The following is a 19,044-nucleotide window of genomic DNA, read 5'->3' on the forward strand; positions in this document are numbered from 1 at the left end:
CAGAACAACACACTGCTTATAAATAACGCTGGCTTATTTATAACACACTCCTATGGCGTTGCAAATAACAGCCATATCCATCACACGGTGTTCATTGAAATATAAGGGTTTAAAACCACTTCAGAGGACCCCTGTTTCCTCATGTGGTGAGGGAAAAAGCAATTGCTGTTTGGAGCATGGGAGGAGTTGCCTTTGTGTGTCTCTTTCCTGTTGGTATCAGTGGGGTAAATTGTCTAATAACTTCAATTCTAAGCTTTTGAAGTATTTTTATTGTAAAAAGTATTCTTTAAGAATGAAATATGTTTGAAGAGCATGAATGTTGAATTTAAAGAAGAATGACTGTGTTCAACTCAGTTCAGTGGGTGATATTAAAGAGGCAATTACACATGATTTGTGAAATAAAGAGCAACCTCGGCAGAGTGTGGTACCTGCAGGGTTTAACAGCACCCTCTGATCTGAGCTAATAAGAGCAGTGTCTAATATTAGAGTTTGCCTTGTCAGAAAAGCCATTAGTTTGCCAGTGTGGGGACAGGGAGTGCCAGGCAGAGCGAGCAGCTGTTTGCCTTTGGTGCCACAGGAGGAGGCAGAGAGAAGCTCTCTCTAAAACCTTCATTTGTCATGCTGCTGGTTTGCTGTTTACAGTATTAAACTGTTGATTAAGAAAAAGATGATTGAATAGGTACCTTCTTTTAGAAGCATGCAGGCTTCAGCTGGAGATTAATTCCTTCATTTGCTTGTGCTCCTCAGAAGTTTTTAAAATTTTGCATAAAGTTTTTTTTTTTTGAGATGAAAACTTCAGAGCTCTCTAGTTTTCAACCTGTTTATTCTTTTTGTGTCATCTTCCTTCATACACATTGAACTGACAGTATTTTTTCCTTCCTTTCTCACACATCCAAAACCTAAATACAATTACAGTTTCCATTCTGTGGCCTCTGGAGGAACAGGTCTTTGTACAAACTTTGCCACAGGCTTGGTGAGGAAGGGTTTTTGATTAGTACTACATTTGTTTTTAAAGTGAAAGCTTTTAGAGATTTGTGTTAAAATTAGGTATATTGGGTAACCTGTTGGATGTGCAAATACAGACTATTAATCAAAGACCACAGACATTTCTTCTTTGCTTTGATTTTTAGCATGGCTCTGTGAGTATTTTGCGTTTTGCTTGGCCCTGAGTTTTCAATTACAAAGTGATTTCTCGTCCTTATTCCCCATCTCATTTATTCCTGGCTCTCCTTCCAGTCAGCTCTGGATAACTGAGAGATATGCTAGAATGGTTCTTCTCAGTTGTTGGAGAGAAATTGATATTTATTAAGCATCTACTGAAATGGTAAAAAGCAAGAGGAAAAAGTGAAGAATTACACTGGTGAATACTGCAGAGAAGCATATCTTCAAATATGTACAAGACTGCTCTGGAGGAAGAGATGATAAATTTTTGCCAGGAATTGTGCTCACAGGCGTGGAGATCATTTCTAGCAGGTATTTTGTGTTCTGCTCACGCTGCCAAGGCACTGCCCCAGCAGCTCTGAGCACACACAGCATGGATGGACTCTGCTTTGCCCTCTCCTCCCTCCCTGACCTTGGCCCTGCTCCCTGGGCTGAGGAGGAATCCAAGTGAGAGCCAGCCTGGTCTTGTCAAGCAGCCTGAGGTGGATGGGATCAATATTTCCATGAGAGGAGCTCTGTGGAGGTGCCAGTGAGATACCAACCTTGGGGAGGCTCCATGTGCTGAGACCATCACCAGATCCATCACCAGAAGGTGCATCTGTACTGCACAGGTACATAACTGCTGCTGCCTTGTTCCTTGTGTCACAGAAACGCCACTAGAGGATCTGAGGTGGTGGTGACACAGTTTTAAGGGCTTGTTCAGAAATTGGAGACTTCTGAAGATACAGCAATAGTATTTTCTGTGCATGTTCTCCTTTCATTATGTGTATCTGGAGCTGATGTGATTTGCTCGTGTTCTGAACTGATAGCTTTCCCCCTAATTTTCTTCTTGACTTAAGTGAGTATTAATCATAAACTGTTTCATTAGTAGCTAATTTGATTGAGAGAAAAAGTTGAAAAGATTTGACATCTGCTGTAAAATTTGTCTTGCATCTCCCATGGACTCGTGGCAGGTATTTGGCACAGAGATTCTTCTGCATAACCTTGCTTGTTGATTTTGTTTGTGTGTGCATTTAGAATCCTTGATGTGCACAGGGAGACAGGCAGGAACTTATCACTTGCTGCTTTTTGGGTGCTTCTTTAGCCTCAAGAAGCTGAAGAGAATCAATAACCATGGGCAGCATCTCTGGGACTGCACTGACAAAAACAATGCAGTTGTCCTGCTGTCTTTGAACATGCTAAAGCTCACAAGTGTTGTTCTTGGAGGTAAAATAATAAGGACAAGTGTAAAAATAGTAGTTGCAAGTGAAATATGAGCAATATTTTTGGAATAAGTTGAGAGAGCGGGATTGTCAGGTGGTCACAAATTCCAGCTGTGTGATTTGTTCCTGTTACCTTTTGCCTTCCCTTCATCACCAAACCAACCCTTTTTTTTTTTTTTTTTTTTTGTGGATTCAAGTGATTTTATGGTGATTGTGGAGGGTTTTTTAAACAGCCTAAGGTGGATGTTAAGGACACTGTTAAATAATTGAAAATGACTCCTGAGAGAAGGAAACAAAGGCAATGGCAGGATCACAGCCCTGGGCTTCTGGAGAGAAGAGTCTGAGCTGTTCATGAACCTGCCTGGAAGAATTCCATGGAATGTGCTCCTGGAGAGAAGGGGAAACCAGGAGAGCTGGGGAGGACAATGTCCTCAGCAGCTTTCAAACCTCGACTGTTGTGCAAGTTTGGGTCTGCCTAGTGCTGATAATAGACTCCATTGAAAATGGCATCATCTCCTCCAGCACTGGCTGGTAAGATAAAGGTGTATTTGAGAAAGATTGTACTAAGTCAGGAGTGTGCCAGCTTTATTGAAAGGCACTTTATTAAATAATATAATGGTATTTTCCAAATTGAAGCAGAAGAACCAAATATAGCAACAGATATGTGACTTTACTTTAAACTTTTAACTTACTTTAGAATAAGAAAAATTGTTCTGATAGTATTTCCTGGCATGTCACAATGGACTTTTTTCCAGAGATGGGACAAATTTAGGAATGAGGGTTGTGGGTTTAAATACTGCAGTGCAAAAGAGTCTGTTCCCACCTTTTTGTTTTCCTGAAGACTTGATTGCAAACTCACAATTCTGTAATTCTGCCTGTGGTGGGTTGAGTGTCCTTTGGATTCTCTTTCTGGTAGGTGGAGCACAGCAAAGGTGAAAATTCAACTGAAGTCCCTTAAAATTGCTCAGAAAGTTCTGTGTGGAAGTGTTGCAGTCTGGAAGTAGGATAACCATCACAGTGACCAGCTTTTTCTGTGGTGTTACATGGCAGGGAGGGACTTTTTCCCTCTCTGTTTTTTGTTTGCCAGGTGTTTCTGTGGTTTTTACCATATCCTGTCCACTTGGAAGTTCTGTTTCATTCTCCAAAACGTGGCAGTTTGTTACTATGAAAACAAACCAAAGGGTTTAGTTTGCAACAAAGGAGGGGTTTTTTTTGATACTGTGTTTCTGTTCTTTACTGAAATCTAGTTTTGTTGAAAATGCAAACATTGTGGTCAAATATTAAAAGGATGAATGAATATTTCTGTCTTGTACATTTAATCATAATTGTTTTTCAGATGTGTATAATGAATATCTTTCCTAAATAATATTTTTCTTCTGGTAAACTGATTTTTCCACTTGTTTTTAATGAAGCACAACTTCAGTGCTTCACATTTTGTCTAATGGTGTGAGCATAACATTCTTGATGTCAGTGCAGTTTTGAGGAAAGATTTTGTTGACTTAATATTGCAGAGACAGTGGAGAGAGAGAAAAGAAAGCAATGTCATTTTGTCTGTGAATTAATTTTGGAATCTCTAGTGATACTAAAGGGAAGGTGTTCACTGAGTGGCAGCTACTGTTAAAATTCGCTTTACTAACTAGTAAGCTATTATAAAGTAATAATTTCAGTCCTGAAATGTTTAAATTTGAGAAAATTCATACATGTGGGCTGTTAGCACAAGAACTGGAGTTTCAGGTGTGGAGATAAATTCTCTTCTCTGGTGTTCTCTGCTGCTGTGGTGGAGGGGGGGTTACTGAGGAGATTTTTTGCTGGGTTTTTGTCATCCCCTGGCTCAGCAGCTTTTGGGAGAACATCTTGTCCTGTTGCTCTGAGCATGGCAGGAGGGGGTGAGGAGGTTCCTGTTACTCACAGAGAGGTGGGGAAAGGCCCCAGGACTTTGTGTCTTCACTTATTCCTCATCAACCCAGCTCAGGCAGAGCTGCTGCAGAATGGGAGCAGCAGTCAGACATGGGTGGTGATGGGAGTGTGGAAGATTGGGAAAGCAGCTATGCTGGAAAAATGATGATTGGACTTGTTGACCTTAAAAAGCAGTTGAAGAAGAGGTGACAATTTGAAAGCACAGAATCTAATGAATGAATGGCTTAGAGTTGTTTGGGAGTTGTTTTCCCTGTCTGTGCAAGGCAACAACAAAGATGTTCAATGGAGCTGAAAGGTGGCAAATTAAAGCCTGATAAAAGAAAATGCATTTTCAAGCACTGAAAAAAAATAATGGGATTAATTTCCACCAGAAAACTGGTAGAGTCAGGAGCTTCTCAGTGTTCAGAAAGACTGGATATTTATATGATCAATGAAAGGATCCAGAGGAATTGTCAATGAGAGGTTGTTTTTCAAATGTTTTTATTAGATGTCATTTTTCTGGAGTTGGGAAGCCCAAGGCGAAGGTGCAGCTGGAATTTTGGTAAAGTACCTGCCTGAGGTGATCTTTGTAGCTGTTTCTCAAACACCCAGTTTTGTTCTGCAGGGTCTCAGGAGAGCAGGATGCCAGGCTCAAGGGGGCTATGGGCTCCAGCCTGGCCTGAGGTGTGTGTGGGATTCCCATGGCAGAAGCTGCAGTCCCAAGCCCTGAGGTGCCACATTTTCCTTTTCCAATGCAGAAAACTCTTTCAGAAGTGCAGGTCACAGGGTTAAACATCAGCTTCGTGGTGCTCACTTGCTGGGCAAGAGCAAGCTCTGGAGGTGACTCCTGGTGAAGCTGATGAGGCACATTCTGTGGGTGTTGGCTGAGCTGTGCTCTGGGTGGGAGAATGAACCGATCCTGGAAACAGCCAAAGAGGTGGTGCAGTTTCCATCTTTTATAAGACAGAGGTGTTAAAATGATCTTTCATATTTTCAAAGGGTACAAGTTAAAACATGGAACACATCACGTAGGTAATGTGAAACATATGATGTAAAATTAGTATTTTGACCTCATGCAGGAAAAGCATAGAATTTTAGTTTAGAGTAAAGGCTTATCATTGCTTTGCTCTGGGTGAATCACTGGGTGTGATTAAATAATCTGGCCCAGTCTTATTGTTAGGAGGGAGCATGGTTTGGGTGTGAAGTGACCCTTTATGCTTCTTATTATTTCAAGAAGAATATATTTGGATATTCTTTTGCTTTCTAGATGGTTCATGTAGTAGGGAAGGTGCACCCTGGGCCAAATTTCAGTGTCAGTTCAGTCTTTTCTCCCTGGTGTCCTCTCTGAAGGACAGGAGGGGCTGCCAGGGCCAAGAGCTGTGTCCCCTCTGCCCTGAGGATCCTTTATAATAAAGCAGATATGCTATGGCTGACCTGGGAGATAACTTGATGTATAATTTGTGAAACTCTTATTGGAATCACTGGTCTTTTGTACCCTGGAGGCAGTAGAGGGAATGTTTTATGAATTAAGTAAAGTATGGGAAATTATTAATATCTTCTAATAAAGCAGACAGGTGATGTATATTCTGAAGCATCACCTAAAATCCCTTTTATTTTTGCCTCCTTCAAAAAGCCACAGCTGGCATATTTCTGGAGTTGTTGACACATCATGAGGGGATCAAGGAATTACTTTAGAATGTGCTGTGTTGGATTGGATGAAGTCATGTCTGATTTTTTTTTTTTTTTTTTTTTTTTTTGGTCCCCTCAAATGTGATGTGAGAGCTTTGCCCTCCTGCTTCAGTTCTGTCTTAGCCTGAGTACCCAGGGAGCAGAGCCCAGGTGATGGGGTCATTCCTCCTCCTTTGTTCTTGCAGAGATAACTGCACTGGCTTAGAGCACAGTTCAGTTTACTTTTCTCCCAATTTAATGATATTTAAGTGGTTAAAACTGCAGGAAACTGTCTGTTAAGAGCTTTAGAGGCCAATTTCTGGGTTACTTAGTAGACAGGAGGAAAAAGAAATCTGAGCGTAAGGAATGAACAGAGGGGTGAAATTTTATACACTAGCAGCATAAAAATCTCATGTGCCATCACAGAAACTTTCTTTTTTTCTTATTTTTAGTACTGTTTTTTTTTTTAATAGGTGAGTAACATTAGTTTTGTATTGCCAGTGAGGATGAATCCATTCCCTTGTCAGCTGTATGCTTTCCCCCTGGCAGTGATGGCAATCTAGTGCCTAGATTGAAGAAGGTGTGTTGAGGGTTTTGGGGTGGTTTTTTTTTTTAAAGAAATTACTGTTTTTCACATGTGAACTGTGCACATGGTGTCAGATACTGGTGTTCAGGTGAGGAGTGACCCTGTGCTCAGGCAAGTGAAATAAGGCAGCTTCACACACAAGATTGCCATTGCCTGAGCAGTGGGACTGGGAGAAATGATAGGAAAAAGAGGGGTTTTTTGGGATGAAGAGATGCCAAACACACTGAGACAGAAATCAGGCTCACTCTGGAGACAGGCAGCAGTGAGTGTTCCAGTAGAGGGGAGCTAAACTAAGAAAAAACCATACAATTATTTCACAGCAGCAGGAGGCTAAGAAACATAACTAAACATGTTAAACTCACTGTGAAGCAAGAGGACCCCAGGGGTATTTTAGTCAGATAATATTTAATTTGTTGCAGTGTCAGTTGTATGATTGCTTGTCAGCTGGCATATGGATGTGCTATAAGCAAAATGGGCCTTTCAGAGACCATGCACAATTTTCCAGAAGATAGTAAAGCAGGAGATTTATCAGAGACGGATTAGAAGAGTTACAGTGGATTTATTTGCTCTGGACCATTGCCAGGATATAAGGCAAGCTGAGCTCTCTGCAGAGAAGTGTTGGAGGAGAGGGACAGGAGCTAGAAAGGGAGGACTATAAATCAGGAAGAAAACCTACAGAATGCAAGAGCATGTAAGATGTACACAGGTATTTGTAGGAGTTTTAAAGCTGCCAGCTGAATGTTGGCCAGAAGAGCATTTGGATTGTAGAGTTTCTCCAAAATTTAAGAATGGGTGGTTGAGAAGCTGGGAGTGTCTCTGAATGCCTTGTTCTGGCACCTAAAATGAGGCTTTGATCATCTCTCCCCTGCTCTCTGCCTGATTGTGCTCTCTTCCCACCACAGTTTCCCTGAGTTGTTGCTTTCTCCAGACTTCCAGCCTCGGGAGGAAAGTTGCTTTTCAGCCTGAATGATAACCTGACTCTCCTAGCAAGAAAATGGCTCTAAGAGTGTTAGAAAACAGATGAAAGCCATCCTTTGCAGAGAGATGATGGGACACACAGGGATTCCTGATTTGCTGTGTGCCTGTGGTTGTGTACACCAGCTTTTCTGACCTCTCCCCACCTGTTCCTGTTAGGTGTGGATGGAGCAACTTGGACTTCAAAAGAAGGAATATTTTATTTTTCTTGGAGAAGCCTTAGTTGTAGGGCACAGCACATCTGCAAGGCTTCTGGAGAGGTTAAATCCATCTTTAGATTCCTGCAGTAGCTTTATGTTGGCTTGAGGGGCAAAAACGCCAGCAGAGTGTTGATATATAGACAGTCACGTTTGAGAATTAAGAATACTTTAAAAAATGTTTCCTAATGGTCTTGTCAGGGCAAGGCTAGTGAAATCTGCTGGATGTTTTTATTTTTATGAAGTTAACAGGTTTTTTTTGCAAATGGTGTTTTAATTGAGGTCTTGAGTAGAAAGCCAATGGTGTGTGCATACATATGTGTCTGCAGTCAGTTCTGATTTGCAAAGTAATGTGAAAATAGGTCAGCCACAGAGAGAAATGTTGGGAAATGGCTGCAGCTGAGAAGGAAGCTATTTGTAGGCTTGAGAGTAGAAAACTTTGGCTTAAAGATGGTTTGTACAGAAGATGAGAGTGCTAGGAGAAAGGGGAACCATTTGCCTTCGGGTCATCATAGTTGCTGCTGAAGGCAAGGAGGGGTTGAGAAGTTTTTGGCAATTTAACTTTTGCTGGCTTTGTTTGGCTGAGAGCTCTTGGGGTTTTTGTTCCACAAGAGTCCATTAGCTGCTGTGCTAATTAGCAGTGCTCCAGGAGGGAGCTGAGGGATAAGAGCAGGGTCTGACCCAATGTGTCTTTATCCCCAGCTCTGCCTGCAGGGCTGGTGCTTCCTGGGCCTTGCTGTTGCTTGGTTGTTGCTTTTTCCCCTTACACTTTCCATAAAACAACAGGATTTGAACCTAGAAGAAGTTACTTTACTTACTTTACTTCCAAAGTAAGGTTTAACAGCCCTAGACTGGGGCAGAACTTGTTAATTGTCAGCATCCCTGTTCCCAGTCCCTGGTTAATGGTTTTTTAGGGCACAGGGTGTATCCTGGTGAACCTGGAGAGGGCTGCACGTGTTTCCCATCAGGAAGGCACAAACAGGCAGCACTGGGAAGGGGCAGATTCCCTGGCAGCCTGCTCCTGGTGCCTGGTGGCTCTGCTGGCACACAGCACTCAGGGCTCTGTGCTTTGCTTCCCTGAGCTTCATCACCCTGGTACAAAGTCATTCCTCTGAATTACAGAGATGCTGTTGAATTGTAATTCTCCTCTTTGATAAACACATCACTGCAGTTAAGATTTATCACATTTATTATTTGCCTTTATTCAGTAGACAATTTACCTGTCAAAGAAGGAAATTAGACTGTTTTCATATTATTCATATTAAGGCTCAGTTGATTGTTTCTTGTCCTTAATTCTTCTCTAGCTGTTTGCAATTTGATTGTTAATGTTTTTTTCAAGTATTTTATGAGATACCGAAATATTGAAGTGATTTATAATTGCCAGAATCTGTATCCTCTCATCCATCCTTCTCTTAAAAGGTTGGGTCTTTCTGTCCTGTTTCCAGTTGCTGTCTTAACATTTGTGAGTTCCTCACAAAAGGAGGTTGCTCATGGACCAGAGATTAATATGATTAATGTTAACAAGTAACCTAAGAATATATTTTGTCAGTGGGTCCTGGCACAATCTAAGGTATTTAAGTGTTCTTCAGTTATTTCTAACCATATTTTGGTTTATATTCCTGTGCTTCTCACTAATTTTACTGATCATCTGGTTAAGCCCCACTTGCCATCTCCCTTTTTCTATATATTAGTTTAAAGCCAGAAAGCCCAGACCTCTGTTGCACAGTCACCTCCCTCTTTTATTTGTGTTTTTACAAGAAATAGTTAGCTAAATTATACCTGATTGCAAATAGCATCTGTTTGATGTTGAAGCTCCATATCTTTCTTCAGTCTTGAAATTTTCCCTTATTACAACTAATTTGGATTTAGGAGTCTGAAGATGAAGAGGAGGGGGAAGAAATCTTGCCACTGATTTCTGATAATGAAGCAGCCTGTTAACATTCCTCAAAAATTATCATTAATTAAACAAAAAGCTGATGTAATACTTGGGAATATTTCTGTTCCATCAAAAAAACACCAAGTGGGAAGGGAAATATTCTACAAAAGATCATTCTGACTCCACTGTAGAGAGTCTGTCTCCTCTGCCAGGCTCTAACCTGTGCACAAGTGAGAGAGCAAGAGAGCTGTGCCATTGGGTTGTGGATTAATAGTCAGAGTTCACTCGTGTGGAAATAAAGCAGATTTTACTGTGACTAGAATGTGTCATTAAAAAGCCATTATTGGAACTGACCAGCACAATTCCTGCCCTCTCATTGCTAATGACAAAGCAATCTGTTCTTTAAAAAACAACAACCCTGTATTTTCTTGCAGAGAATGGTGCAGGGGACTCACCAGAACAGGAGCAGGGTGAAGAGAGGCAGTTGAAAGATTTATTGATCAATAAACCAGACAATTACAGCTTGTTTATAAAAGGAAAAAAATAAAAAAGCCACCTCAACCTCAGGCCTGCGAGCAACCCTGAGACTCTAATAATGATAACTCTGGCATCAAGCTTGAAACCATAAAAGTCAATAGGAAGATATAGGATTTCAATAAAATTATGACACTAGATAAACTTTACCCCAGGAACACATTTTCCCTGGGTGTGTGACTGACTTCAGCTAGATTTGTAACTTTAATTTCTTTCTTATTGATTTTTCTTTTCTTCAAGTAATTAGAAAGTCTGTGGTGAATGGGCTGTGTGTGTTTGAAGAGGGGCTAAGGAGCAGCAGCAGAGGAAGGGCCTGAACTTACATGTATGTGTATAGGGTCAGACACCTTTTTATGGTTTTTTTGGCTGGGTTTTACTCTTCAATTGCTTCCCACACCCAGGCAGGAGTGGCTCTGATGCTCCTCAGTGTGCAGGTGGCTGTGGTTGCAGTGATGATGATGATGATGCTGCTTATGTGAACCCTTCTTACTTCTATCCCTAAAATTAACCCAAGAGTCCTGGAGGACCCCACTTCTATTCCTGCTGTTTCCAAACCACTCTGGGGTGTGAAGGCTGCAGAAAGGGACTTGCTCTGAGCTTCAAGCTACTTGTCAGCCAGGTCAAATGTTGGTTTTACACAGAGGGAGCAAGGAGCTGTGGGAGGACTGGGGAGAAGCTTCATCTTAGGGGTGGCATTTTCAGAGGTGCCATCCTGTTCTTTCCCATAGCACATTTTCAAGGGATTAGCTCTGGTTTCTGGTTAAAATTATAAAATGTGTTTTCTTCTTAGTTACTTATGCAATAGTGGGAGGAATATTTATTTGATGAATGGGCTGGTGCTGGCAGAAGGAAGGGAAACTGTTCAACCTTTGAAAAAAATCACTATCCTTCCTCTTTTTCAAACTTACATCTCCTCAAACACAGCTGCAAGCTGCAGCACCAGGGTTTGCTGTAGGACATTGATTTCCTAGGTTTGTAATGAACATGAAAATTATTATTCTGCATTTAGGGCATGTTTGGAATGAGCTACATTTCTGTTCAAGTGTTGATGTAAGACTGGATAGGGTAAAGATCACCTGGAATTGTGCCAGGGTAGGGCCATAGTGAGTTAGCAGAGATTTCCCCTGTGCTGGGGAAATTTTGGAAATTCCCAGAGGAGCTGCTTTTTAGTAATTCTGATGAATACTCTCCAGATAGGAAGCAGCCAAGCAGCTGTATTAGAATAAGGTTAGAAAGGGCATCTGAAAGTGCCTGGGGAGGATTTTGATGGGTTGTGAAGAATGAGGAAATACTGCAGCAATTACTAAATTAGGATTACATTTTAGAGAATCTTTTTAGACAGAGGACTTCTCAACAAGAACTTCTGTTTCCTGCCAAACTAACAAGATCTTTAGGAGGGAGGGAGAAGCTTTTAGTAAGTGCTCTTGATGGGGAGAAATTTAAAAAATGGAGCTGGGGACCACTTGGAAGCTGAGAATTTATTTCACTAATAGTATTAATATTTAGAAATAATTAAAGAGGCTAAGTAAACTCCAGGATCAAGTGTTTAATTGTGCCACCCTTTAGTTCAGCTTTTCAGAATTTTTTTTTTCTTTTTCCAATACAGCATGTGCTGTGTTTACCATGTGTGATTTTTTTTTTTTCTTGACAAGTTTACTTTTTGTTTTAGAGAGATGCTTTGAAGGGCAAGGGCTGTGGTTGATTTTAGGGGAAAGACAGCCTGTGGGGTTGGTCATGCTCCCATGCAGTTCTCCCATGCTCCCATGAAAGCTGGAGTTTGTCCTCCTTGTACTTGACAGCCCAGGAGCTGCTGGGGTGACTCAAAGGAGCTCATATTCAGCAGTGAATTGGAAGCCAAGTGTGATGGGAGGTGCCAGGGGTCCTGTTTGCTTTTGAAAAAACACCAAGGGTTTTGGGACTGCCCCTGCTGCACCAGGGAGAACATAGCAGTGGTGAGTTATCACATGGATGAAAGATGCTTAGGAGAAAATTAGGGCAGCAGAGCAGCTTGGAATGCAGAGAAGGAGAGAGGATGCTGTAATTGCAAATCTAATTACAACAACATGCAAAGCTCAAACCAATACCTTCACTAAACGCTGTCATTATGTTCTCTTCTGTGCTCTAGAAAGTGATTTGGCTGTAAGTGGGGAATGGAATTCATCTCCCAAGCAAAAGCAGTTTGCTTTGTGTAGAATGCACTGGGGCAGACTGGGTGATGTCTGTGGGTACTGGAGGAGGAAGAGGAGGATGGGGAGATCCTGTCCTGCTGCCTCTCTGCTTATCAAGTTCATTGCAAGGCAGGTGTGACTGCAGCTGGGTTTTCTTCTTTCTCAGTAATGTGGAGGTATTTCCTTTCATATGTCTGTCAGATGAACAATTCTAAACTATGGCAAAACTATTTCCCTGGAAAAATATTTCTCTTCAGTCAAATCTGGGCTAGGAACTGGTAATAGCTGCTGGTACTATTTATGTTAAAACCTGTTTTTTTTATAATTTTATTAACTCAGTTCCTGTAGCCCCAGGCTGTCCTTCAGTCTTGGGGTCCTTTTACCTGCTGACCAACCCAACTATCTTGGCTGACCTTTCAGTCTGTGACATGCTTTGAACACACTGTACCTCTGGCAGTGCCCCCAGTCTTGTTGTCACACCTTGAATTTGAATGTTCCTTCCCTTCTCACATGGACACTTGCTATCCACATTCAGTCTTTGACCTTTAGGAAGGAGGAGATAAGCTTTGTATCCAGGCTAAGCTGGGTGGTCACCCTCACTCTCTGAAATACAGCCTTTTGCATTTAGGGGTGTGGGGAAAAGGACCTTTTTTCCTGCCCCAACAATTCCTGATTTGCCCAAGGGAAGCTTTTAAGTGCAGCTGAGCTGGGTTTATGAAGGGCTGCACTGGGCTGGATGTGAACTGCACAGCCCAGTGATCTCCTGCTATTCCTTTGTGGAGGCAGAATTCCCAGCAAGGAGCTGGTTTGTCCAGGCTGCTCCTGCATTTGTGTACCAGGGGAGGCAGCAAACTTCAGCCATGAAAGGTGGGCAGCACTGCTCAGGTTTCCTCAGAGTTTTGGCTCTTGGTGTTTATTCCAAGGGCCTGTGCTGCTTTGACCCTGTTCTGTAGCCTCATAAGCATCAAGGTTCTTCCATGCAGTCAAAAGATGAAACTCTTCACCCAGCTGCCAATCCCTGTGTGCACACTGCAGCGTGACCAGCCACCTCTTTCTTCAAATTTTCCTTTTGTCCTCATTCTTCTTCTCCATCAGTGCCTTGGGGGGAGGCATGAGGTGCTTCTGCAGCTGGGAGTGCATTAGGAATATCTCATCCAACAGCCCACACAAAAAGTTTTACGTTTAGCTCTGAGCCCAAGCCTTGTAGTTGGGGAGCTGCTGTCAGGGAGGGGAGAAGGATCCTTCTGTTTGTCTTTCTCTGCAAATGCCTGGTTATAATTGCCAGTAGATAGAGAAGTGAGCCAAACACTGCCTGCCAGACATTAACCTGTGAAAAAATGTTTGTTACAAGCACTGAGTGTTGCAGCATCTAACAAGTGATAAGTCACATACCATTTTGAGGATATTTGCTCTCAGCCACTTTGTTCGATGTCAAATCTGTTTCATTTCTGTTGTGACAATTCTGTTCTTTCTTTGCTGAGGCTCTGGCAGGAAAAATGTCAAGTACAACACTAAATATTTTGCTGAGGAAACCCATTCAGCCATGTTGAATTAGAAGAGTGTCTCCAGGAAGAAGGCAGGCTCTGTTTTCAATTGCCATCTGCTTGTTAGAGTGTCTGCATGTTGCTTTCCTGCAAAGGATGTGGGGTTTTATAGACACAAGAAAGTCTAATTTTTCACTTCTCACAGCAGCAACATTTATTTTATTAGAACTGTGTGCTCATCTGTGCCTTGATGCTGATATGAAGACAATGAGCCTGCATCCATCAGAGTTGAGTTGCTGCATAAAAGAACAAAGTGGGTAAAGATGCAGAAGGGTCTTGGAGCACACTCTGGGGCTTTATCCTTAAAAGTTTTTGCTGTTGTTCCTGAAAGGGTGTGTGCTCTGGGCCTTTATCCCATGTGGGAAATGGATTTGTAGAGAATTCTCTAGGCCCACACTATGCATCTGTATGCAAACTTTGAGATAACAAATGCTGACTTAGAAATGCCATGGAATAGGACAGGTATTGTTGAGAGAGAAATGGAGCTAGAAACAATTTTCAAAGGATGGCCTTGCAAATAAGACTAGATACTTTGGAGAAATAAAAAGATGCATTGTAGTAGGACCCACGAGGGATAGTTTTAGATTATTTGCTTTAAGGCATCTACAGCATGATGTGGCAAAAAGCTGATAGGCCAGGAAATGCTTATATAGTGTATTGTAATTAAGAAATAGTTGACTTCTTATTGTGATAGTGTGAATTATAACATCTGTATTGTCTTACCCTTTTCATGACACTGAAAATGGAATTGTCACTGTTCTTCTAAGTTGTTCTAAGCCTTCTGATGTTTACATTCTTATAAGAAACTTTCTCATGCGCTTTTCTCTAAATAATTGTTTTACATTCTTTTCTGAAGGAGGAGAAATTTGATGGACTGTTGGTTTGTCCAGTGTCATTGGAGAGGTGTGGCACTGTCATCCTCCAATCCACTGTCACTTTTGAAAACCTATAAATGTTGGAGTCAGAAATTAAACTGCCCTTTTTACCTTGGAGATTCCAATGTCCATGTTGTTTTATTTTGTGTTGTATAGCGACATGGAATAAGAGTTTTTAAAGCACCTCTCAGTTGCCCCATCTCTGGGTCAGAAAAGGGAATTGTCCAACAATCCCTGAGTGTTTTGCTGCTGTTCCTGGTGTGATCTGGGCCTTCATCCCTGAGCATTTGGTAGGGTGTGTGGTCTGTGCCTTCATCCCTGAGTATTTTGCTGCTATTCTTGGTGGAGTGTGTGCTCTGGTCTTTCATCCCTGAGCATTTTGCTGCTGTTCCTGGCAGGGTGTGTCCTCTGGTCCTTCATCCCTGAGCATTTTGCTGTTGTTCCTGGTAGGGTGTGTGCTCTGTTCCTCCATCCCTGAGTGTTTTGCTGTTGTTCCTGGCAGGGTGTGTGCTCTGGTCCTTCATCCCTGAGCATTTTGCTGTTGTTCCTGGTAGGGTGTGTGCTCTGTTCCTCCATCCCTGAGTGTTTTGCTGTTGTTCCTGGCAGGGTGTGTGCTCTGGTCCTTCATCCCTGAGTGTTTTGCTGCTGTTCTTGGTGTGATCTGGTCCTTCCTCCCTGAGTGAGCATTTGGTAGGGTGTGTGGTCTGTGCCTCCATCCTTGAGTGTTTTGCTGTTGTTCCTGGCAGGGTGTATGTTCTGGTCCTTCATCCCTGAGCATTTTGCTGTTGTTCCTGGTAGGGTGTGTGCTCTGTGCCTCCATCCCTGAGTGTTTTGCTGCTTTTCCTAGCAGGGTGTGTGCTCTGTGCCTCCATCCTTGAGTGTTTTGCTGTTGTTCCTGGCAGGGTGTGTGCCCTGTGCCTCCATCCCTGAGTGTGTTTTGCTGTTGTTCCTGGCAGGGTGTGTGCCCTGTGCCTCCATCCCTGAGTGTGTTTTGCTGCTGTTCCTGGCAGGGTGTGTGCTCTGTGCCTCCATCCCTGAGTGTGTTGTGCTGCTGTTCCCGGCAGGAGCGCGATGGGATGCGGGCGATCCTGGAGTCCTACGACAGCGAGCTGACCCCGGCGGAGCACTCGCCGCAGCTGAGCCGCCGCATGCGCGAGGCCGAGGACATGGTGCAGAAGCTGCACGCTCACAACACCGAGCTGGAGGTAATAAAGCAGCATCCTGCTCTAAGCCCAAGGGTGGAGGAGTTGAGACCCCTAAGCTTGAGTTGCCTGGTGACGGGATCTGCTCTCGCTAGAGCCAGATTTGCGGCGTTCGCGCTCCGAAATTCCGGGATCAATAAGAGGCACGAGTTATTGCTCTGCAGCTGAGGCTGGCAGGAGCCAAGGATAATCATCTTTGGGTGTGCTGAGTGTGCTGTGCTGCACTGCATGGCTGGAGGGGCAGCCACTCCCTGTGCTGAAAGGGTTGTGAAGGCGTAGCAGGTGTGGGGTCCTCTCTGTGGTGTAGTGGAAGAGGTTCACTCCATCACATGTGTAATCAAGGCTCTGCTGTACACAGTGTGAGCAGCTTGTGTTTGCAACAGCTTTACTTGAGGGTTGAAGTAGCAAAGTATGTGTCTGCTGTAAGTTCTTCACTTCTTGGGCCTGAAAAACCCCAGAACACTGGTCACTATTAAGTGTTTTTTACTAGGTTTTCTCTAAGAAAGAAAACATTCTGTCCAAAGATAGACGTATTTCTGAAAGGAATTCTTATATTCTCCTTAGCTCTCTTTTTGAAGTTTTGGAATCTGAAATGTGACTGTGGTGAGCTAAAGTTAACCTGCACTGGCCAAATTGTTCCTCTCTTCTGTTGTGCTTGGTGGAATGGGCTTTGTGGTTGTGAGTTGAAATATTTGGAATAGATCTGTGATCTTGAAGCTTGGCAGTTTTATTACATCAGGCTTTACAATAGTCATAAGTATCTGAGTTTTTCTTCATGTCTAATTCCATCATCATGGAGATTTAGGTGCTATAACTCAAGTGGAGTAGAATGGTAGAAATTGCTCCTTGAGTTCATGTTCAAGTCACAGAGTGACACAGAGAGCTGTCTCACTCTGCACAAAACTCTGTTGTTTCTGGCATCTTTAAAAATGCTCTTTCCTTGTGTTGGGAGATGGGTGCTAATTTCAGGCAGTACTGGCTCCAGTGATCTTTAAATCCTTAGGACAGCACAATATGGTGTAGATCCATTTCATTGAAAATGAATTCTGCAAAGTTTTGGGCAAGCTGATAGAGAAGTTAGCTGATAACACAAGATAAAATGGAAATTTGCCTGAATTCATCTGCCTCAGAATGTTTCTCTGTTTTGTCTTTTGAACACTGTATTGCTTCCCAGCAGACAGAGCAGGATTCAGTGATGCTGACATAAAGGGATCTGTGGCTATTTTATCCTGCTTCCTTAGTTGTTCCCAACAGTGGCTCTAGGTTGTTGCTGGGAGATTTTCTGAATTGTTTCCTTGAATGTGTTAGGTGTGCTGTGTTGTCTTCAGGCAATAGCAAATTATCTTTTCTTCTTCAGATGAAAGCATGGAATAGTGTGGGAGCCATTTGGTTCTACCCCTTTAATTATTTATAGGGAACAAATTCTAAGTTTATTTTCATGGATATGGATTAAGGGGTACATGGAAAATTTCAGAAAGGAGATGTATTCTCTGGAGGTTTGTTGTGTCTGATGTCAACCTCTAAAACTTTGCTAGAAGCAGGATTCAAAGACCTGATATTTTCCTCCCAAAGTACAATTTTGCACTTCAGCTTGATTGTGTTTGCCTTTCTTACTGCAGTGTTGGCTGCTGAATCCCATCTATTTTGAAATTTTGGGGAAAAGTGTTTTGTTCCAGTAAAAACTTGAAAAGTGGGAAGAGAAATTGAGGTACAGGCAGGACCCCTGGTGCTTCATCATCAGGAGCAGCAGCTGTAATCAGCTGCCAGTAGATCAAAGCTGCTGAGATGGTCGATGGCAGCTATTAATAACTCCTGACTTGATGCTCTGCACCCTCCCAGCTCTGCTGAGCCTCCCCATGAGGTTTGGAAATGTTGACACCTGCATGACTCAGCTCACAAGCAGAGGAAACTGCTGGGATGAGGCACCTTGGAGCCTCAGGTGTTTGAGATGTGGGAGAAACAGCCTCTGTAAGGGGGGAGGAGGGAAGGAAAAGGGAACTTGAGCATGTTTAAATCAGTGTGGCAGAAGGGCTGGAGCATCCTCGGGAGCCTCTGGTGTGGATGGGCTGGGGAGGAGCACAGGAGAACCAGGAGTGCTCACCTGGGAGCATCCAGCAAAGCCAGCAGTGCACAGCAACTCCAGACACAGCTGGGGAGGCCTGGGTGGCTGCAGGGAGGGGCAGTGATGGGTTTGAGCTGAAAAGGCCTGGCTGACGTTTTTTGGAAGGCTGGCATGGCTGAAGTGTGGAAATCACCATTTAGCCAGGGATGTGCTGCTGTGGGTGCCCACAGAGGGGTCTCTGGCACCCAGCAGACAGAGGGACACAGTCCCTGTGTGCTCCATCTCTGCCAGGGAGGCTCCAGGCATTGCTGTGGTCCAGGGGCTTCTGGGGTTTAACAAAGCCCTAGAAGACTCTGACTCTTCCATTCTATTTTGTGGGTTCTGCCCTTTAGCTTTGTTCATAAATCTTAACATTTGCACTGTGAACCATGACTTTTTATCACAGTGTTTTCCTCTTTTTTATTTTTAAAATTTTTTGCTACAGAGTACTTAAATTAACAAAATGTTTCTGTGTTCCCTAGAAGAGAACCCCTTAATAGTTTCTTTTTTCTTGTTTATCCTGGCTGCCTAAATCTGTTACCAGAAGCACCACTTCTGACAAAACAGAGGAGGAAAAAGGGATGTTCTTAACAGGGTTTTTTTTCCTTACTCTGGAAAGGGAGATTTCCCCATCCATTTCAGCAGCAGTCAGGAAGCTGTGGTGAAGATGGAGTGATAGAGATAATACAGTTAGAGAGAGGAGGAAGCTGTGAGGGACTGGGAAGATTTTGGGTTGAGCAACAGGTTTTAACTCATGAGGGAGATGAGATCTCTGGTAGGTCCTTTGCTGGGAAGCTGCTGAAGAGCAGAGGGAATGTGAGAGCAGGGTGCAAGCTCTGGAGGGGGCTGTGTGTGATGAGGGTTGGTGTCTGCTGGAGGATGGAGCTGGGGCACACAGGGAGCTGTGCCCCAGCCCTTGCTGGGCAGGAGAGCTGCTGGGAGCACTGCCCTGCCTGCAGCAGGCATCACCTGGACCACAGGCACCTTCCAGAAACGGGGATACAGCAGGAGGCTCTCATCCCAGATCATTCCAGAGGTGGGGCTGCAGAAGAACCACTC

The 19,044-nt window shown here is 43.2% G+C and overlaps 1 protein-coding gene across 3 annotated transcripts in view; it reads left to right on the forward strand.

Moving 5' to 3' along the window:
- The window catches only part of MAD1L1 (mitotic arrest deficient 1 like 1), a 349,791-nt gene that overhangs the window by 128,204 nt on the left and 202,543 nt on the right, over positions 1-19,044 (forward strand). For all 3 annotated transcript variants that reach the window (XM_077186910.1, XM_077186911.1, XM_077186912.1), the window contains one exon: positions 15,747-15,887. In XM_077186910.1, the coding sequence (XP_077043025.1) occupies positions 15,747-15,887 (141 nt within the window). The remainder of the gene's footprint in view (positions 1-15,746; positions 15,888-19,044) is intronic.

Source organism: Agelaius phoeniceus, chromosome 16, assembly GCF_051311805.1.
Source record: "Agelaius phoeniceus isolate bAgePho1 chromosome 16, bAgePho1.hap1, whole genome shotgun sequence".
Classification (NCBI taxonomy): Eukaryota; Metazoa; Chordata; class Aves; order Passeriformes; family Icteridae; genus Agelaius; species Agelaius phoeniceus.